The sequence below is a fragment of the Watersipora subatra genome, chromosome 7, assembly GCF_963576615.1.
Source record: "Watersipora subatra chromosome 7, tzWatSuba1.1, whole genome shotgun sequence".
NCBI lineage: Eukaryota > Metazoa > Bryozoa > Gymnolaemata > Cheilostomatida > Watersiporidae > Watersipora > Watersipora subatra.
The window spans coordinates 33,624,420-33,647,854 of NC_088714.1; the positions used below are offsets into that span (position 1 = coordinate 33,624,420).

At 36.5% G+C, this 23,435-nt stretch overlaps 1 protein-coding gene across 1 annotated transcript in view; it reads right to left on the bottom strand.

Moving 5' to 3' along the window:
* LOC137401181 (signal-induced proliferation-associated 1-like protein 2) overlaps positions 1-23,435 on the bottom strand; it is a 93,121-nt gene that overhangs the window by 16,816 nt on the left and 52,870 nt on the right. Inside the window, exons 14-27 of the mRNA XM_068087566.1 lie at positions 21,034-21,208; positions 18,469-18,569; positions 17,717-17,874; positions 17,225-17,463; positions 12,724-12,818; positions 12,011-12,170; positions 11,755-11,864; positions 8,389-8,642; positions 6,379-6,495; positions 5,768-5,884; positions 2,733-2,932; positions 1,494-1,617; positions 1,013-1,036; positions 211-300 (exon numbers count right to left, since the gene is read on the bottom strand). Of these exons, the coding sequence (XP_067943667.1) occupies positions 211-300; positions 1,013-1,036; positions 1,494-1,617; positions 2,733-2,932; positions 5,768-5,884; positions 6,379-6,495; positions 8,389-8,642; positions 11,755-11,864; positions 12,011-12,170; positions 12,724-12,818; positions 17,225-17,463; positions 17,717-17,874; positions 18,469-18,569; positions 21,034-21,208 (1,964 nt within the window). The remainder of the gene's footprint in view (positions 1-210; positions 301-1,012; positions 1,037-1,493; positions 1,618-2,732; positions 2,933-5,767; positions 5,885-6,378; positions 6,496-8,388; positions 8,643-11,754; positions 11,865-12,010; positions 12,171-12,723; positions 12,819-17,224; positions 17,464-17,716; positions 17,875-18,468; positions 18,570-21,033; positions 21,209-23,435) is intronic.

A 23,435-nucleotide genomic window follows, 5' to 3' on the forward strand; every position in this document is an offset into this window, starting at 1 on the left:
ATCACCACCTCGGTTGTATTTTAATTGAAGATTAATTGGCTCAACTCAGTTAATCGTGTATTTGTAATGACCGCATTAATCGTTTAATTAACGCGATCATTGTGCAGCTCTAGTAAATACTCATGCTAGCTCATCTCGCAGCATTGCGAATTTGCCAAGGAAAACGGCGCTTACCAATGACAAATTGTCACCATTCATACTGGACCTTACCCAGAAAGTTGCTGCCTTGTATCCTCTCCGGTGTAGGGCTGATAATTTCTTGTACTGGGTGGCTCTACATGCCTCCAATCCTTGGCAGCCCTAACAACATTATCACATAGTTTAGGGTCAAGAAAAAGACAAGAATCGGATATCAACTATAAATAGTGACAGACACTCTAAAACTGTTATATAAATACATTTATGGCACTGGTCTATGGAATGAGCTAAATGTTAGTACGCGGAGAGGAAAAGATCGAAAAATGTTAGAAGTGCTACAATGTTGTCAACAGTTAGCTGAGAGTATATGTTCACTTTACCTACTCCTTCACAGCTCGCCATACTTTTTCATCACAAGCATGCAAGGAAATACAGCAAATCAACTAGCACACCGACTAGCTAATGACAAACCCTGACCTCTATGATAGAATAGGAAGAATGTGATGCAGCGTACAGAGACACGGGAGCTAAGGCTACATACAAGGACATGGGAACCAAAGAATCAACACACATATGATCGTTATCGTTAGTGTCGGAGGTAAACCCTTATCCATAGCTTTCTCAGACACACTGAACAGAAACCATATCTTAAACTGAATATCAACTAAAGCACAAACAACTGATAATAGTACACAACAGGCTACAGAATTTTCAGCGAAACGTAAACACACAATCTGAACGAGTGAAATAACACCATTCTGTCCATTCATTACTCGAAAAGTCACGCACTCACAGGAGAGCACAACCAGAGACACACAGTGGAGAACATTAGCTGAGTGTTACATATTCGAATGAGAGTATAATATACTATTACCATGACTTGTGGCGTTGAACACCTCTGAAATAGCAAGGAGGTACTAAGGAGTTATTATTCCTACATTACAAATGCTAACAAGAAGGCAACTCTAAGAAAATATCCCGACTGTAAGTGCGTATGGTTGTATTCAGCCTTAGTTTTTACTCTGTAAACTGACACTAAAAGTTTACTTAAAAAACCGAGTTTATTTAAATGTTCAGTTTTTCTACTAAAATTAGGAATAAAAAAAGCTGGTGGAGTCCAAAGAACCTGATCAAATATCACCCCAAGCAACAGTACAGTACAACTATACTGCTATACTCTGCCACGATATAAACAAATGTTGGGACTAAATCGCAAATGAATACACAAATGTTTGCATACAGCTAGTAGCAAGCATTTTTGGAATTGCCCCACATTAGGAGTTTTTCATATACAAGAAAGCCTGAGTGTCACAGCGACTAGGGAAACTGAGTACACAGAGTAATAAGAGGCTAACCTTTTTGAAGAGGCGACTGCAGTGGTGCCTCTCGACTCCTTCCGCTGTCGGTTCTTCTGCGTTGATTCCGGTGAAGAGGTATTTAGGCCATTGACGAGTGGCGTAGACTGATAATAAGGAGCAGCTAAAACAAGCAATTTTATTATAGAGTACACAACTCTAAAGATCCGGCAACAGAAACTCAATGAACATTGCGTAGCAGACTCAAATATGAAAATGATTCTTTGGTTGCTATTAGCGGTGAGTAGGTGAGAGTTTATCTCGTGCAATTAACAGTGTGGCAAAAAATCAAGTGTTAAGAACGCTTAAGTTGCATTCTTGAAACAGTTGAGTTGTAAAATATAACATAATTTCAGATATGATCAAGTTAGTTTTCCATACGAAATAAATTGTTCACGTTAGAAATGCTCAGGCACTACTTGAAGAGGTAAACATACTTCTCAGCATGGATGCGACGCCTTAAATCGACACATACAGCCAGTTAGAACTTCAGGCTATGAACAAAATGGAGAGGAAGAAAGAAGCGGAGGCGAAGCAAGTAGAATGCGTAATAATAACAAAATAGTTGTATGCAAGGATAGTAGTGAGCAATCTCTTTTTAGGGTGACCCCCAAAGTCTTTGGTCAATGCGCATGCGATCAGATTTGATACCTAAGATCTGCCCATCAGGAATAGTCAAGTAAAAGAGAGGGCTTCTCTTAATCTCCTCATAAAGAAGCCCTAGAAGAAAATCGTTAGATAAACGTGTAAGCAAAAACTTGAGTGAACACTGACTGACGAGATAAGCTATACAGCTATCACACTTTAGTTAGCTTTTCCTACAGTTCCATGACTTGATATGCTTGAGAACAGCTTTTGGCTAACCTAATGTGTATTTTACAAAAATAACAACATGAGGAGATAATTCTCAGCCATCAACTGCTTGCTAAAATCTATTATTATTTATTGACTTCACTGTGTTTTTACTCCTGAAGAAAAGCAACTGTAGTAATATCTTAAATCCTAGTTACAGATGATTCCCATCAAATAATACAGATGAATATAACCAATGCTATCCACCAGACTATATACATAGAGTGAGTTTGCAGCTTTTAAAGTCTCAATTTATTAGCTTCTTAAGGTTGCCAACCCCTGATTTAAGTTCACATGTCAGAGCAAACAACTCCTATTTTGTAACAAACACGCATCTGGATGCTGTTCTATTAAATCCGCGTATATGTCTTTAGGCCGGATCCTTACCCGATGGTGCGTACTGCAAAGGTGGTGGGGTATAAACAGGCCCTGCTGGAGGTCTTCTCTGACTTATGGACTCAGGCTCGCTGTAACGTTGCTCCTGTGACTTGCTCACGTGTCTTCGGTCATGATCTGTATCACTACGAGCTCTCTTCTCAGGGTGCTTATGCTTGCCAGAAAGAGTAGAGCCAGGAGAGCAAGAAGAACTGTTGCGAACAGAACAGGGCAAATATCTATATATAGTTCTCAAAGTTTGTGGTCTGTTGTCTGTTTTCTGTCGTTTATCCTTCGGTATGTATAGCTATAGTTATTAAAATCTTAGAATTAAAATTCCGCATTTTGATGAATTTGAACTCACGGAGATTGCATTCGCAAGATTGTTAACCACATGCTCTAGCACTGAGCTACGCAAGGCATATTGATCAAAGGCATTATCATATACCATATAGCGTATGCACACATTAAATGACATTATTTGAGACTCAATGATTTCTATTAACTCTATGATAGATAACATGATAATATTGATTTTTCGTGAACTTCTATTTCCCGCATTCCATAAAGTTTAATTGCTAAATCGCAGTGGAAGTCAATACTTTTCACGCGGACAATTGTATTATCTCGAGAAAGAATGGTCTCTACATTCTCTCATCTTTCAGTCAGACAAAGACAGTCCGATATTCCATTTTTACATTTGTGCCAGGGTCAGAGCTTCTGGTGGAACAGTAACCTTTTTTATACACACACACATACACTTATATGCAAAAATTGTTATTATTAATTCTACATATTCAGGATTTTTATTTTGTTTTCTCAGTTCATATTAATTGTATTATTACCGAAGCATCTTTTATTGTAATCGTAGCAAAACAGACTTTATTTAGCTATTACTTGCTAATTATTTCGCAATTACATTTAAACCTTTTTATAGTCGTTTTATTTTTTTTAATTTATTAAACCTGCACAGAATATTTTCCTCACGACGCGTAGTTTGAAAGTCACAGTTGTTTGACAAAGTTTGAAAACCTTTACAGTTGTTTTTATTTTTTCTCTTAACTTATTTCATCTACACAAAACACTTCTCTCATGATATGTAGTTTGAAAGTTAGAATGGCAACTGTTGTTATATGTTAAATAAAAACAAATTTTCTGTCCAAAGGCCTTTTATTACCCGGGGAACGCCGGACAGTGCAGCTAGTATATACATATATATGCATACACATATATATACATATATATACATACACATATATATACATATACATATATATACATACACATATATATACCGTAAGTCCTCATGCTAAAGCCGCGTGGCTTCTGCTCAAAAACAGATGACTCACGAAAGAAAAAATAATCCTCCAACAAGCCGCGTATGCCCACAGACCGCGGCTAATGACTGAGGTTTTGCCATCCTTGACCCCCTTCGGGAGCGAGAGTGTTAAGACGGGTTTTGCTATACCCCCGTCCTCTTGAATAAGAAGACAGGCTACATCAGTACACGTGAAAAGAATTTTCTTTTACTTCCAAGTTCGAATTAAAATTCCTAAACTCTTGCATCAATAACTTACTTGCCATGTCTCAGCTAGATTTTTATTGCACTGTTAGAGGGCTTCACGTTTATGGAAAGATGCCGGCCAAGAATGAAAAGGTGTTAATTACCTATGACTGTGGTGAGTTAAACATGAGCGTTAAATTCTTCTTTATTCTAAAGTATTCCATAAAGTATTCCATGACCTTGAAAATAAATGAGTAGGTCGCTAAAACCCCGTACATAAAAGTGTATCATGACTGCGATTCTATGGTTATAACGTGGAACTGAGCAGAAACCGCATTTATTGAGAAGCCGCCCTGAGCCCCACGTAAGTTTTAAACACTTGGCTTTAGCCGTGGCTTATGACCTTGAGCCAGTAGCTGCGCTCAACGACAGCATAAGGAGCATAAGGACTTACGGTCGCTACACATATATATACATATATATATATATACATATATATATATACATAGATATATATATATATATACATATATATATATATATATATATACACATACGCATATATATACATACATACACATATATACACATACATATACATACACACACACATATATATATATAAATTATAAGATAAATTATAGTACAACCTCAATCATGCCCAGGGCTGGAGATATGACAAAAAATTGTGATATGCGGTTAGCCAGCAAAAGATATGTTTGATGCTTTTGTATTTTATACTGATTACACTTGATTTTTTTACTAAAACGATTTTTATAATTATGATAACAATAAATAAAAAAGAAAATAGTTGTGATTAATTCTAATACTGATAGAACCAGCTAAACTAAGTGCAAAGCCCGTTTGCAGTTTTGTAGCTACAGCTCTGCTATCAGTATCACAATTACTCTATCGATAAAATTCATCGTTTAATCTACAGTGGAGTTTTAGTGCTCGACTTTCTCATTAGAACAATTTGGAGTCCAGCCAGAGGATTCGCATAAAAAACCATCCAAACTCGAAAAGATTTTTAAAGCTCCAAGTATGCGAGTTGAGCAAGAGAACATCCTGTATGAGTGTATTCGACACAACTGTTATTGTGTCGAATACACTTTTAATATTTTAGGTATTTTTCTTAGGGGTAAAAATGGAATAAAATACAAATGTTTCTTATAGAAAATGGATTTCAGTTTCGAATATAGAAAATGGATTTCAGTTTTCGAATATAAAAAATGGATTTCAGTTTTCGAATATAGAAAATGGATTTCAGTTTTCGAACAAACCGATGCTCGACAATCAAGCCAAAGCTAAATATGTTTAGCACAGAGGTTCCACTGTAGTTGCTATAATTAATTTTATTCATTGTTAAGGTAATAAATTTAAGATAATTAATGCCTTGAAGTATAATTTTACCATACTTCTAGTAGCCCAAGTTGACCTTTAACAACCTACAACCTAGCCTCGGATTACAAACAAGTGTCATTTTACATGTATACTATCTCTGGCCAATCTTCAAAAAGACGAGTTGGTAGATGAAACTTACCCTCCAGAGGAGCTGCTGCGGAGAGTTACAGTGTTCACCCGCTTTGCTATCGACATGACAGTGCTTTGGGGAGATGCCTCATCGTCAGAGAAGTAGGCACTGCTTTCTTCTCCATCACTATACATGGTAAAGGATGCATAGAAGCATATCAACGCAATAGCAGTATAGTCAGACAGGCCTCCTAGCTCACTAGTATATGATCTTACATAAATAGATATACCAATATACATATGCCAGCAGTACATGCCACATACATTCCATACCACTGGTAGTACATGTCACATACCTGCCAGCTCACTTGCAGTACATGCCACATACATGCCATATCACTGGCGGTGCATGTCACATACACGCCAGATCACTGGCTGTACATGTCACAAACATTTCATCTTATTGGTCGTACATTCACATACACATAAATGGCAGTTTATTGCAAAAAGAGCATGCAAGTCCACTTGCAGTCCATGCCATAGTTAACCCAACTAAATGTATCGTCAAAGTGTAGTGTAGATATTTGTTGTGGCTACACATGCTGAATCCATAAAGTTTCTGCAATCAATAGCAAAAGGTAGATTTTACATGCAACAATAGAACAGCCGGCGACAGCTCACATGTTTTGGTGCTGGAATGGTTGATGGCGAGGAACTGCAGTAGGCAGATGCTGTCGAGAATCATCTGTCTGGTAGAGTGTGTAATAATCACTAGACCGCTCTTTCTCTTCTAGACTCCTGCAACAGAGAGTCAGTGCGGTGATAAACAGGCAGCTAAGTTGAGTCGGCTGGAGAAAGGTTGGTGAACAAGAATTTTACAAATAAATTATATTCAATAAATTTCCACATCCAGGTCTTAAACATATCAGCGACAAATAAAAAATACAACAAAGTGGCAACCACTTTGCTTGACTGAAATTTGTCCCAATCACAGGCCCATCGACGTTTAGATAGACCCAATACTATTTTACAGTAATAAGTTAGAAATATGGCTCACTAAGGATTATAATCATATTGTCATTTACATAGAAGGGGAGCATACAAATTCTAAATGAGCTGATGAACAGAGATAATGAATGTTGGACAGAAAGAGTAAATAGAAAACATTGGTCAGCCACATAAGTAGGTCAAACTAACTATGTACACTGAATGATCACTATGACTGAAACCCAACCGAACAAGATTTAATTGTATTCCGAGGCCGGGTGGAGACAACAACTGAATGAAAGGCTGATATAGTGACAACAATTAGATGAACTCTGAGTGGTTGAGAGCCATGATACATTGCAGAACACCTTAGCTGATGATTTATTGAATCGTAAGGATATTGCCGCTTCTTAATAGCCTTCCTGACAGCTCTTAGATTGCGGGGAAACAACAACCTACTTTTTACGCTGCCGTGACTCCGTGTCACACAGGGATATTAACCCTCTTGCATGGTATCTCACAACTAGAGATGCCCCGATTCTAATTTCACCAGCCGATTCAGATACCGATCCGATACACCGATTCTTATTGAAAAATAATCCGATTCAGATACCGAATCAGATCTTCTGTGTTGCATATATAATTGTTAATTTTATTATGCAAATATAATGCAAAGAAAATATAAATATTGATGTATTTGTTTGTATTCATGGAAAAAAGATATACATGTATATATAGTCACATGCTGACATACTGTGCATGTAGTAGCAAAACAGTCCATGTTTCTTGTAATCTGCTATTAATAATGGTAATTACTGTTAGTGGTACAACTTTCTCTGTAATAATGAAGTCTCGCTTCTACTGCTGAACGAACTGCTGCACCTGTACAAGTCTAGAGCAAATAAATGTTGCTCTTAATTACCCTTAGTGATTCAATTATCTCAGTGAGATGTCTTTATCTTCCATCACTATCGATGTAGCCAAGCGTACTGAAGAAAGACTCATTTGCCACAGATTATGGAGGACAGGCTAAATACCGATAGGCAACTGAGGTTATTTTATGCATGCAAATGATACATCATATCATCAGGATCAAGGGAGATAGATAACTTTATGCATCTGACTGCTCAAATTACTTTCGTAATGCTAGTACATAGAAACATTACACCGCATTCTTGTTTCCCATCATTGTGCTTTCGTTCGTGATTGGCTGCAATAAATCATATCGCTGTAATTGGGAAATACCACACTTGGTGATTACGTCCTGACTAAAGCCCAAAGATTCCTCAGCTGTGTTGATGTTTATTAGGCTATAGACATGAAATAGATTATGTGACAGGCCCGGAATTCATTAGGTAAAAGTAAGAAACTTGCAGCTGATGATTTTTTATTAGTGTAACAGGCTAAAATACGGTTTTCTGGTAAATAGTTTATCTGTAAAAAGTATCTGAAGTTTCCGATTTTTTAAGAAAAGGTCGGTCGATACCGATTCAGATACGCAACACCCATATCGGCACCGACACCGATATTAAAATCAGGGCAACTCTACTCACAACAGTACAACAAAGCACCTTCAATTTATCTCGCTTTCATACTAGCTCACCTGCGGTCGTTGCCACACAAATAATCCACATCATTCAGCTCACTAGCAGCTCATATTAAACCTTACTGTGAGTGGACTGGTGTAGCAAGGTTGTCACTAACCTGCGTGGCTTGCCATCATCAAGTGCAGCTATGACACTCACGGACACAGTGCTACTTGTCCGCAATAATTCTATCATCTGCTCATGAGTCAGTGTAATCATAGCGACCTTGCATATCTCGACGAGCCGACTTCCTGTTCGCAGACCAGCTTTCCAGGCATGGCCCATCGGCTCAACATCAGAAACGATGCCTTCCATGTGAACATGGAATCCTAACTGGCCGTGGGCATTGCGTTTTAGCACCATTTCTTCAGTCTGTGTGAAAAACAATCGGTGAAACACAGTCTAGACATGTTCAAAGACTATGAAACCTTAGGATCCCTACACGTTTTGTAATCCAAGTCTATCCGAGCTGATTTCAGGCGTCGGCAACATGGGTTTGCCTCACCTGAAATGGTCTGATTACAACAACTCTTATCTGGAAGCCCACCACGAGTCTATAAGGTTATTAGTTTTAGTTAGAGCAAGTACTACCTATGAGACGAGTATATAAGGTTATTAGTTTTAGTTAGAGCAAGTACTACCTATGAGATGAGTATATAAGGTTATTAGTTTTAGTTAGAGCAAGTACTACCTATGAGACGAGTATATAAGGTTATTAATTTTAGTTAGAGCAAGTACTACCTATGAGACGAGTATATAAGGTTATTAGTTTTAGTTAGAGCAAGTACTAGCTATGAGACGAGTATATAAGGTTATTAGTTTTAGTTAGAGCAAGTACTACCTATGAGACGAGTATATAAGGTTATTAGTTTTAGTTAGAGCAAGTACTACCTATGAGACGAGTATATAAGGTTATTAGTTTTAGTTAGAGCAAGTACTACCTATGAGACGAGTATATAAGGTTATTAGTTTTAGTTAGAGCAAGTACTACCTATGAGATGAGTATATAAGGTTATTAGTTTTAGTTAGAGCAAGTACTACCTATGAGACGAGTATATAAGGTTATTAGTTTTAGTTAGAGCAGGTACTACCTATGAGACGAGTATATAAGGTTATTAGTTTTAGTTAGAGCAAGTACTACCTATGAGACGAGTATATAAGGTTATTAGTTTTAGTTAGAGCAAGTACTAGCTATGAGACGAGTATATAAGGTTATTAGTTTTAGTTAGAGCAAGTACTAGCTATGAGACGAGTATATAAGGTTATTAGTTTTAGTTAGAGCAAGTACTAGCTATGAGACGAGTATATAAGGTTATTAGTTTTAGTTAGAGCAAGTACTACCTATGAGATGAGTATATAAGGTTATTAGTTTTAGTTAGAGCAAGTACTACCTATGAGACGAGTATATAAGGTTATTAGTTTTAGTTAGCGCAAGTACTACCTATGAGACGAGTATATAAGGTTATTAGTTTTAGTTAGAGCAAGTACTACCTATGAGACGAGTATATAAGGTTATTAGTTTTAGTTAGAGCAAGTACTAGCTATGAGACGAGTATATAAGGTTATTAGTTTTAGTTAGAGCAAGTACTACCTATGAGACGAGTATATAAGGTTATTAGTTTTAGTTAGAGCAAGTACTACCTATGAGATGAGTATATAAGGTTATTAGTTTTAGTTAGAGCAAGTACTACCTATGAGACGAGTATATAAGGTTATTAGTTTTAGTTAGAGCAAGTACTAGCTATGAGACGAGTATATAAGGTTATTAGTTTTAGTTAGAGCAAGTACTACCTATGAGATGAGTATATAAGGTTATTAGTTTTAGTTAGAGCAAGTACTACCTATGAGACGAGTATATAAGGTTATTAGTTTTAGTTAGAGCAAGTACTACCTATGAGACGAGTATATAAGGTTATTAGTTTTAGTTAGAGCAAGTACTACCTATGAGATGAGTATATAAGGTTATTAGTTTTAGTTAGAGCAAGTACTACCCATGAGACGAGTATATAAGGTTATTAGTTTTAGTTAGAGCAAGTACTAGCTATGAGACGAGTATATAAGGTTATTAGTTTTAGTTAGAGCAAGTACTAGCTATGAGACGAGTATATAAGGTTATTAGTTTTAGTTAGAGCAAGTACTACCTATGAGACGAGTATATAAGGTTATTAGTTTTAGTTAGAGCAAGTACTAGCTATGAGACGAGTATATAAGGTTATTAGTTTTAGTTAGAGCAAGTACTACCTATGAGATGAGTATATAAGGTTATTAGTTTTAGTCAGAGCAAGTACTACCTATGAGACGAGTATATAAGGTTATTAGTTTTAGTTAGAGCAAGTACTACCTATGAGCATTAAACATTTTCTTCAGAATATATGTTTTGTTTTAATGAAGAAAAAGGTTTTCGTCTACCAGCAAGTATTGCAGAATAATGCAAAGACCATCATACCCTGGAGCAAACACTCCCCCAAGAATACACTATCATTCATTGGATTTTACTCCTCAGCTCAAAAACCTATGACAGCTCCTCAATGAATACCTTAACAAATTACACAAAGCATAAAAGCAGACGAATTATATAAAACTATGTAAAAATGAAGTGTATGAAAACTACTTTACCTTGTAGACACTCTAATAGATAGGCAGGTTTGACAATGTTTAGACACTCTAATAAATAGGCAGGCTTGACAATGTGTAGACACTCTAATAGATAGGCAGGTTTGACAATGTTTAGACACTCTAATAGATAGGCAGGTTTGACAATGTGTAGACACTCTAATAGATAGGCAGGTTTGACAATGTTTAGACACTCTAATAGATAGGCAGGTTTGACAATGTGTAGACACTCTAATAGATAGGCAGGTTTGACAATGTGTAGACACTCTAATAGATAGGCAGGTTTGACAATGTGTAGACACTCTAATAGATAGGCAGGTTTGACAATGTGTAGACACTCTAATAGATAGGCAGGTTTGACAATGTGTAGACACTCTAATAGATAGGCAGGTTTGACAATGTGTAGACACTCTAATAGATAAGCAGGTTTGACAATGTGTAGACACTCTAATAGATAGGCAGGTTTGAAGATGTTTAGGATTAAATGCCACGACAGTAATAACACCTACTCTAACTTAGACTAGGTCAAATTTAAACTAATTTAGTGCATACATGTATATTTTTATTATATTTGTAATGCTCTTCATTTTATCAACAATTTTCACCAGCATCTTCAATTCTATATCCAAAACAGCAATGATTCAAGGAACTTTGATCTTTTTATGTTGAAAATTATTTCGGGTAAGGCCAAATATCTGCTCAAATTAAACGTTGTATGCTGAAGTGTTCATAAGTAGGCATTTGCTCATGTATCAAAAATTTGAATCAAGGCAAAGAACTTCATATTAAAGAGAATGCTTACGTAATGTGCGCATATGACATGCACAACCAAACAGAAAAATATCATTAAATAAATACACCAGACACTCACCTCACACCCCAGTGTTACAATTCTCAATCTCTCCATGATTTCCAGAGTATCTTCATTATCTATGGGCTTCACATAAATACAATTTCCCTGGTTTATGTACACCTTCAGACCTGTCAAGTAGAGTCAGATGCCTAGGCACATGTCCACCAACTTGCAGAAGAGGCGATGCAGAACAATGAGTCCAAGCTTACTATGTAGAAGTAGCATAACAAAATTGCACAAAATATAAAGCACACCACAGAAACTAAAATAGTACCTGGCCCTGAGTCATTTGATTGACAATTCGTCCATCCAATGACAGATGAGCACCAACAGGAGAAGACAATTTCCAATGTATCCATCTCCATGATGGCAATGACATCAGCAGAGATAATAAGATATACGTCGAAGAGACAGGAGAGTCCATAATCTTCCAACTGTAGCGAGTTAAGTAAAAAATGAATTAATTACATTGATTTGAATCAACCAATAAGATCGAAAACAAATGGAAATATTGGAAACTAATACTGGGTGTTAAGTAATTCTATTGAAGTTCTGCAATGCTCTATGAGCTGCAATAATAAAACTCAGACCACCTTACTTGTTCAGAGCAAAAAGGAAGAAAAAGCATTAAACAATATCAAAACTTTAAATGCATCCATAAATATATTAGCAAATACACTACCACGATTATGCAGCACAAAGGAAAATAAATTTACAAACTACAGTTATAATTAACACTCTTCGAAAGCCTTGAGGCAGATTCACATCATTTCATATCACATCACATCATTAACCAATTCTAAACTCTGTCACTATGAAAGCATTTACAAGCTGTTTAAATCTGGAACATTTAGAAAGCAAAATGTACCGTGTTTATATAGCTTGCTGTTGTTTGTTTCTCAATAAATAGGTTTTTCTGTCAAACTCTCCAGCTAAAACTAGTTATAGCCAGTAGAGTAGAGAGTCTCTAGATAGAAGAGAGCTTACCTGAGCAGGCCATACTATTCCTCCCCTAGAGAGAACATCAGGTACTGTTTTACTTATCTTCTTATCTTTTTTCTTTCCAGACAATGAGAACTTTCCTGCAAAAACCAATAGTATCTACTAGAGATGGCATTTGTAGTTTGGGAAGGTGTGATCGACTATCGTTGGAGTTGTCCCACCGATAGCGATCTAATTATCAATGAGCAGACAGAGTTGATCGATAGTTATTGGCAGCTGGTAAAACTATTGTATTATCGTGCCTGAAAAGATTGAGGATTGTGAAAAGGATAAGAAAAGGAAGAGCTGCAGAAAAAAAAATCTGCAGAAAAGATAACAAAAACTACAAGCAAACCCGGATAACTCAAACTTCACAGGACCGAATGAAAGTGTTCAAGTTATCAGAGCACTGTCACAAGTCCATGTATTTATTAGTAGATAAATGTACATATACAAACTATATATAAATCAAATGCATAGATGGCTTATTGCAAATTAAAAGGCTTCTACTGTTAAGTTTAAAAATGTCACCAGAAGTCTAAGAACTCCTAAAAGTTGAGGTTTATCTCGATGGCTTGGAATAAAGTGATATTCTAAAGTGATAACAACCGTCGCAGTAGCCATTGGGCAAAAAACTGTTCGAGTTAACCAAGTTGAGGTCGAGTTATCTAAAGCAGTTTATCATTACGTGAGAACGAACCAAACAAATCCGTTCGAGTTAACCATGTGTTCGAGCTATCCGAGGGCGAGTTATCTGAGTTTGACTGTATCCGCAAAACTATTGGGCTATATATATTATTTTTTACTATTTGATAACGATATACAAGTTTCGGATGTTTTGATAGGCTAAAAATAGGCAACATATTCATATCGAGACTATCAAAGTCGACTATCGAGCTAATGTCCAACCCTAGTATCAACATGCACTAATCTCTTGTACCATGTGTTACGCTGGGAGATTCTATAAAGGATAATATCTAATATCTACCATGATCATACAAGTATATTGAAGGTTAATATCTACCATGGTCATGCAAGTATACTAAAGGTTAATATCTATCATGATCATACAAGTATATTGAAGGTTAATATCTACCATGATCATACATGTATATTGAAGGTTAATATCTACCATGATCTTACATGTATATTGAAGGTTAATATCTACCAAGATCATACATGTATATTGAGGGTTAATATCTACCATGATCATACATGTATATTGAAGGTTAATATCTACCAAGATCATACATGTATATTGAGGGTTAATATCTACCATGATCATACATGTATATTGAAGGTTAATATCTACCATGATCATACATGTATATTGAAGGTTAATATCTACCATGATCATACATGTATATTGAAGGTTAATATCTACCATGATCATACATGTATATTGAGGGTTAATATCTACCATGATCATACATGTATATTGAAGGTTAATATCTACCATGATCTTACATGTATATTGAAGGTTAATATCTACCAAGATCATACATGTATATTGAGGGTTAATATCTACCATGATCATACATGTATACTGAAGGTTAATATCTATCATGATCATACATGTATATTGAAGGTTAATATCTACCATGGTCATACAAGTATATTGAAGGTTAATATCTACCATGATCTTACATGTTTATTGAAGGTTAATATCTACGACGATCATACATGTATATTGAGGGTTAATATCTACCATGATCATACATGTATATTGAAGAGCTGCAAAATAAACCTCTTGCGGTATGAGGCAGTAATTTGATTAATAGCCTATTCAACAGCGAAAGAGTTACTGACAATAATTAAGTTTTGAGGGGCCAATGATACGCTGAGCGTGACTCAGACAGAGGTACGTTGACAAATGCAACTAATTTTCATTGGTTTATGCACACTTGTAGTATAACCAATGATTAAAGATGTGGTTGCGTCAAAAAGGTCGATTTAATAAAATCACGACCAATAAAAGGCTAAAACATCAGCTACAATTTGATGTCATTTTTGTCTTTGTAGACCAATCCTGTCCAGAGATATATGCGTTTGAATGAGGCCATCTTTTAAAAAGCTCAGATTCCAGCGGGTGCTTCATTAGTGACGTAACTAGTGATAAATCTGAAGAGAGTCCACGAGCGATAAATATACGATCGCTTCATTAGTCAATCATCAGCACAAAATTTTTATATAGGCCGTAATAAATGTTATCACTCGTAAACCGCGTTGTCTGTGATCTGAAATTTAGGAATTTTACTCTATTATTAAATCGCATGGACATCGATATTTACTAAATTAATTAACATCGGTACTTTAATTAATTACTCGATCGACACGTTTTATTGACGAACAACAGAATTGTAAAAATTACTGTAAAGTTACGGCGAAGGTGACTCCGAGTTTTCTGGGCATCAGGTGGTTAAAGTGCTACAGAGGAAGATAGGAGGATGGAGGTAAATTTATCTTTTACTTTGAGTCTCCTATAGATATACTGTTGTGTTTACATTCAAATTATATTTCCCTGTTTGAGGTTATAATGTAATTTCCTGTGCGCGCGTGCGAGATACAGATGCGCAGTGAGTTCTTGACGGCTTCTTTTTAATCCATAGCATCTAGCAATACAATGGCTTAGATTGATGAATATACTAAAAGTAATAACTTTAGTACTCGTGAATACATTTACTAATTAATAGAATTATAATCTTTTGCTATCACCAATCATCGTTTTATAATTTTTTATCGTTTCACCTAGCTATATTTGCTTCAAATTGTCTTTGGCAGTTTTAGCTAGTAAATTAGATTTATGATTTGACTTTAGATGTTCACTTCTCACTTGTAGAAAGTGAGGAAAATCGATTGATCAATGCCCATCTTTAACTTCCAGAACCAAGGCTTCGAATCGTTGGCTTGGCGTACTTATGCTTCTGTTAAACATTTATTCATTTTTAAAATTACACTCGCAATCTATCAAACTCCCAATTTGAAAGCTTTCAGTAGATACGCGTTAGAATGACATATCTAGGAATGACATATATTTATTGCATTTGTTTTATTGATTACAGGATATTTATGTGGTCCCACCAGCCGAAGCTTTGTCAGTATGGAAACTGCCATAAATGGGAAAGAGAGACTTGAATGTGTGCTGCATAAACCATGATGTTTTGTTTGAGTTTGCTGCAGTATATGAATTTGTCCTATTGTATGAGCTGAAACTATGTGAGTGGCCACGACTTGGATGGATATTTTTATTAAAAGCTTTATGCCGAGATGAACATTTTTTGCTTGTAAAAATTATATAATAAAATAATATTGTTGAAGATAATACAAAACATGATTTGCATAGCATTGAATACATCATAGCCCCATTGACACCTGTGCTGAAATCTTGTCTAATAGATGGATTTATAACGTGTCATCAGAGCTGCATGGACAGGCACTTATGCATAGCTCGACCATATGTTTAGTACTTGAATCAACTAATCAAATGTGACCAGTGAATTCTTTTTTACAAATTGATACCAATAATGACTCGATAACATTGACAGTCGACTATACAATGTACACGACTTTTAGGGATGTAGTTGGTTTCGCCACATATTCTTTTCAAATACGCAGCTTGCTTATTTTACTTAGTAAGAAACTAGTTTTCGGTGTTGGCAATAATATACAGCCCCCCAAGGATAGGCGACGGGCATCATGTGGGCGAGGCTTTTGGGGGGCTGTATATCATTAGTGTGGGTAGCGACAGAACTGCGCCGATACAAAAACCTTATTCTACATAGCTTGCTTGACATAATTACCAGACTGGTAGAATTGGTAGTTGGTACTAAGGTGTTTACACAGCATTTAGAAGAAGCTAATATGAAAAGTTTTAATTTTCCTTGTTTGAGGCGTTTGAGACATTGATAATAATGTATCTGTAGCTGGATTTAAAATTTTATTTTAATCGACATGAGCAAATACAAGATAAAATATATGCAAATAGAGCCGTGTAGGACTAGACTTTTAACGCAATAGCGGATGTAAATACGAGTGATAAAGACAGGTTGTATCACGTGTTACATCATTTTGGGCAAGTCTGGGCATGTTTTTTTTTTTGGTCTGAGCGTTTTTACCGTGATCAAATTTTTTCGATTTTAATCTTCAAATATCTTGACAACGAGATCGCCTAACACAACCAACAACATATCAACTGATAGACAAAGAAAAATACTTTCTTTTAAAATCAACTCAAATTTGACGCAACCACATATTTAATGTTACAGAACTTGGTCTAGTCTGTAAGGCAAGCGATTCTGCTGAAATCCGTTCAAGATTTTCCTCCAATGATATTAATTTTGTTTTTTCACTTGATGAGAGATTAGCTGAAAACTTGATAATTGCGAACATAAGAGTCCAGCAGTAATACATTGATCAGCCTAGTTCTTCGCCACACCTCCGTCAAACTACAATACCAACAGTACAACTGGTCGTCGATGCGCTCTCATGAAACTTAGCATTCACTCACCTAACTTGGAAGAGCTGTCCAGAGAATTGCCTGTCACATGGCTTGACGCCAGATCCTCCATATACTGGCCCCTTGTACGGACTGCCATGGCCTGGAACTTCTCAGATAGATAAGAGGCATTCTCAGCGTTGAGTATTTTAGCGATGAGGAAATCAGCAAATTCAGGACCATGTGGGTAGCTGCTACGCGTTATTGCTGGCCCGAATGAGGGGACATCTTTTGACCTCGTCACCGCGACACTACCAATATGATGAAATATGCAGTACGATAATCAGTTGGTGAATAGTATTTACGATAATGACAGCAAGTGCTTGAATAAAAAAAACAGTACTAATCGGGTGACACTCGAAACAGGTATGCTTGGATGTTTGACATGTGAATGTGATCTGACAGATAAAAACAGCGCACTAGATGAAAAGCAGTAGCAGTTAACAGTATCAATTGGCATGAACATATGTGCAGAGTGACACTTGTGACACAGTGACCACCCACCTGTAACTTGTGTGGTCTGTGTTAGGCTCTTGCACCTGGACTATGATGAAAACATGCTGAAACTGTGACCTCATAGAAGTGACATCAAATGGGAGACTGCCTGGCTCTTGGAATACAACAGTCACGATATCATTTCCTATGTGCCGTTTGCGTAGAAGCTGTAACAACATGGATTAATCATAAACAGACAAAATACATCTACATGTATGTTCTGATTTTATGTACCAAATGCTCAATGTAAACAAACGAAAAAATATAATGATAATAATATTATAAATATACGACTTTTACACAATATCAATAGCACATTCAGCCAAATATTATTTTTAATGAAAAGAGCATAGGTTGAATATAACTGTAACCCCGGCTTGCAGTCCTTGCAAGAATAGAACGACAAATTGTCTCGACAGTCGTCTTTTGACAGCCAGCCATACTAGTTTACGGTTCGCTGTAAAGTAGAAACATCTGCAAACTCGAGCTTCAAAGCAGCCTTGTTTTAATAAGAGAAACCCTCAATAGCCAACTTATTCTTTGAGATCTAGAACGCCCAGCTGTTTATTAAGTTAACGTAACACCTGGTAATAGTGATTGAGGCATTTTTGGCGACTGATCGGTTACAGCAATAACAATTAATTCTTTTGTGGTTGCTGTTCGTATCGAAGTCCTTTTTCCCGACTACCTAACTTCAACAGGTTTACCACTTAAACTACAAAAGTAGCAATATGACTATCAAACGATTTCAACCAGCTCACCTGCTGTCGATTATTTTCAAATGGCAAGAGAGTGGAGACGTGAAACATGATTTGATGAGCTTGGCAGGTTGTATAGTAGCTGTAGGCTCCAGTTGTGTCGGCTACAATAGAATGACTCATAAAGAACTAATAAAGATTGACAACAAGACCGGCATCAAACCTGACAGCTAAAAATATGACAGCTAAAAATATAGCGACTATTCGGTCTAGTGGCCAACGTAACAACTTGCGTTCTTTATACTGTTGTATAACAAACAGAAAGCAAATAAAATGTCAGGTTTGTAAAAAATGGAAACAGAACACAAACGTAAAGCTGAAAAGCAATATATTTCTTTTTGTATTAAGGAGAAAGACTAAGATTTTTTCAAATCCTGACTGGCATATGAGTAACTAGATCGCTGACTGGCATTGGTCAAGTCAGCGATAGTCAGTCAACATCGATTACCGGCATGTTAGTCAAGGTGGGGAGAGATAGCTTGTAAAAGCCGACAAAGAACATTTAGCTATTAGTAGTATTGGATACCTCAAACATCTCTCCTCGAGTCCTGGAATCTATTTATTCACTCATCCCTTTTCACCTGGTTCAACTTGAAAGGTTAAAAACTGCCAGTTTGAAATTGCATTTTATCATCTGACTAATAAACCCAAGTGCTTCAAAAGGAGATGTTATGGTATATTAGGCATGCTATATTTAAAGGTTGACTTGCAACAGAATTCGCATTACCGTTATTTGATATGAAAAGATTCACCATGTCTTACTCTGCTGTGTTGTAGGTGCAAATATGTGGAAAGGTGATTACAAGCTCTTAAAAGCTCAAAAACGTACAGAAAATCGCAGCCACACGAGACCGCCGTAGTTTGGATTCTCTTTCCAAAACGGCTCAAATGTGATGTAGTTGTGAGAGATGGTTTCTGTTTACACTTTCTTGCAACCTCATTCGTCGAAATCTTTTCACAAATATACTTCACGCATTCAATAATACTATGTCTATTGTTCTTACGCGTCTGTTTTATCGTCATTGTAATGCTGTCACTTTTAGCACTGACATCTTATAACTTACGGTAAAAAATCGTTAAACTTTTTAACCTTAGCTCGAAGGAGTACATATCATTGTCTGATAATCATGACGAGCGTGTTGGTCACCTGTGATAATCGAAAAGTGCTGCAAAAATTATTTGCGAAGTATTGGGTCACATGATCAGATTACGACTTGACGATTGAATAATGCCGAAACAAAACTGTAAAGTAGCGAGCATCTATATTTGATACGGGGTCTTCGGTAAAACCCGAAGTGTTTGTCATAAACTAGTACTACGATAAGTTTTATATTGAGCTTTTTATTGGCCTTTCAATTCACGTGAGAACATACGTGACAAGACGATAACCAAATTTCGTGATTACGTCATCGAAATAAAGAGATTCCAATCTACGGCCGCTTTTCGTTTTTAAGCTTTTAAAAGCTTGTAATCACATTTCCACATATTTGGCACTTACAACACAACAGAGTAAGACATGGTGAATCTTTTGATACCAAATAACTGTAATGTGAATTTTGTTGCAAGTCAACCTTTAACTAGCTTCTTCTGGTCATTACATTGAAGTTTCAACGAGGCTAGAGACCTTTGTTCATAGAGTATGGGTTCACTTTTTGTTAACATCCCCAGGTTTTATACCTTGACAATAGGCTAACACAACATTGACACGGTGATAAAACTGGAACTTTGTTATGATGGTCAGCTTTTACAAGAAAGCGCCAAATTGTGTAATTTTGGGCAACTATTTTCACATTAAAAATTTGTTTTAGACCCAAAATAATACGCATTAAGCAACTAGTTGCAACTTGAGTTTGTTAAACTCTAACCTTTGGTTTTCATTGTGTGATTACATATAATTGGCAAAGAAAATCACACAACTGCCATAGAATAGATAGCTGTAAAGTCAGGTGTTTTCAGGTACAAATCTATTTGATTATGGTTTTAGTGTATCATTTGACAAATATAAATTTCTCATTTTATTAGTCGTAAAACATTATTTTTTCTCCAATCTATGTTGTTGGTTTTAACCTTGTACTTTTGGTCAAGGACATTTATTTACAGCTTTGATGTAAGGGAGATAATTCTACGCATCAGTTATCATAACAAGTCATTAAGATATCCAGTTTTGAAGAGTTACTTTAAAGTTAAGTCATTAACTAATCAATTCAGTCCGTCATTTGTTAAAAAGTTCAACAGATTGAACCAGTGATTTACTTTACAATAGCCAACCGATGCAGTAGATAGTATTATGCTAGGAGCGGCAATGCTTTTGAGCTATCTTAATAGTAATAATGGAGCACTGAGCAAACAGAATCATATGAAAGCAATATAGTGAATTATCTATCAATCGATAGCATGCTGTTATTATGCCCGCTATTCAGGATGATTCCTAGAGTCAGCACAGATTAAGAGAGTATTACGATTAGAATAGTAATACGATCACAAACCTGAGTACCAAAGTCAGCGTAGAAAAACGAGTGACAGAATCAGTATAATATAACACAATATTAGAGAATGAAGAATACCCACTCTTGTTATCAAGACCTCCTTTGAAATTCTGGAAACCTTTTAGTTCAACCTTTCGTCCAATGAGATCAAGGAATTGTGTGAATGCTAAACTAGCATTCTCATTATTATACATTTCTTCTTCAGTTGACTGACCGGCCTTACAGTACATGATGCCAACCTTGTAGCTGTCTGACCTCTGCAAACATTCGCAAGCAAACCCAACTCCAAAAATCTATACGAGCAGAGACATCAGTTGCCTTGAGTACAGATAAAAGAAGCTACGGGTGAGAAATCTATCCCTATGCATAAAGGTGAGAAAACTATATAAAGGAAATTAAGGTTTAGGAATGCGTTGAATCATAGCTCTAAGCGTATGCATTGGCTGAAGAACTCTGGCCAAGCTAGGACAGGCCTGCTAATGAAACACTACTTGCAGTTTCCACCCAATTTTTATAAAATAAGGAACAGCGTAAGGAAATATTGTGACATTCATAACTCTTTCGTTACCAAATTAATTTCTTCACTGGGACAAAATTACAAACTTGGCAAAACCCGATATTTGACAAGGGAGCGAATAAATTGCTACAACTTTTGAGCCACATGGTCTATCACCCGATGCCATGAAAAATACTACCAGGCTTTGCAGAATGACCGCAACACTTTTTCAGCCATTTTTGAAATGAGCGTGAGTATGTCTGAGTCAGGCAATTTACCAATATTATTAGTTTACGGCATTATTATTACTGATAAAAATAGAAATAATTACTCTCAGAAGTACTATTATTCAACAAAAATCACCCAAGTCCATAGATCTAAAATTAGCAAAAAATCGTAGCTGTAATGCGCCAGACACAACTGGTCATTGCTGAGAAGAAATTGTGATAAAAAAGAAGTTTTTGCTCAGCGAAACTACACTCAGGATGGGTTGTAAACATATTTTTTATTGGCTCAACGCGTACAGACAATCGTTTCCTTTCTTTCACGCACAGATACCACGGGGTAATTAATTAACTACTCACTAATCAGAAACATTTTGTATGAAGCCTGCTAAAGCGGCATCCGGCGGCTCTTGGCTATGCGCAAAAACTTTGCCGAGACGTACTAGGCGGCTCACAGTAGCGAAAGAGTTACCACTGATTACGCATGAATACAAAATACAAAAAACAAGCTAAGACAAAAGACTTAGAGCCATTCATCCCAAGACAAAAGACTTAGAGCCATTCCTCCTAAGACAAAAGACTTAGAGCCATTCCTCCTAAGACAAAAGACTTAGAGCCATTCCTCCTAAGACAAAAGACATAGAGTCATTCCTCCTAAGACAAAAGACTTAGAGTCGTTCCTCCTAAGACAAAAGACTTAGAGCCATTCCTCCTAAGACAAAAGACTTAGAGCCATTCCTCCTAAGACAAAAGATTTGGAGCCATTCCTCCTAAGACAAAAGACTTAGAGCCATTCCTCCTAAGACAAAAGACTTAGAGTCATTCCTCCTAAAACAAAAGACTTAGAGTCATTCCTCCTAAGACAAAAGACTTAGAGCCATTCCTCCTAAGACAAAAGACTTAGAGCCATTCCTCCTAAGACAAAAGACTTAGAGCCATTTTTCCTAAGACAGAAGACTTAGAGCCATTCCTCATAAGACAAAAGACTTAGAGCCATTCCTCCTAAGAAAGAAGACTTAGAGCCATTCCTCCTAAGACAAAAGACTTAGAGTCATTCCTCCTAAGACAAAAGACTTAGAGCCATTTTTCTTAAGACAAAAGACTTAGAGCCATTCCTCCTAAGACAAAAGACTTAGAGCCATTCCTCCTAAGACAAAAGACTTAGAGCCATTTTTCTTAAGACAAAAGACTTAGAGCCATTCCTCCTAAGACAAAAGACTTAGAGCCATTTTTCCTAAGACAGAAGACTTAGAGCCATTCCTCCTAAGACAAAAGACATAGAGTCATTCCTCCTAAGACAAAAGACTTAGAGTCGTTCCTCCTAAGACAAAAGACTTAGAGCCATTCCTCCTAAGACAAAAGACTTAGAGCCATTCCTCCTAAGACAAAAGATTTGGAGCCATTCCTCCTAAGACAAAAGACTTAGAGCCATTCCTCCTAAGACAAAAGACTTAGAGCCATTCCTCCTAAAACAAAAGACTTAGAGTCATTCCTCCTAAGACAAAAGACTTAGAGCCATTTTTCTTAAGACAAAAGACTTAGAGCCATTCCTCCTAAGACAAAAGACTTAGAGCCATTTTTCCTATGACAAAAGACTTAGAGCCATTCCTCCTAAGACAAAAGACTTAGAGCCATTCCTCCTAAGACAAAAGACTTAGAGCCATTCCTCCTAAGACAAAAGACTTAGAGCCATTTTTCCTAAGACAGAAGACTTAGAGCCATTCCTCATAAGACAAAAGACTTAGAGCCATTCCTCCTAAGAAA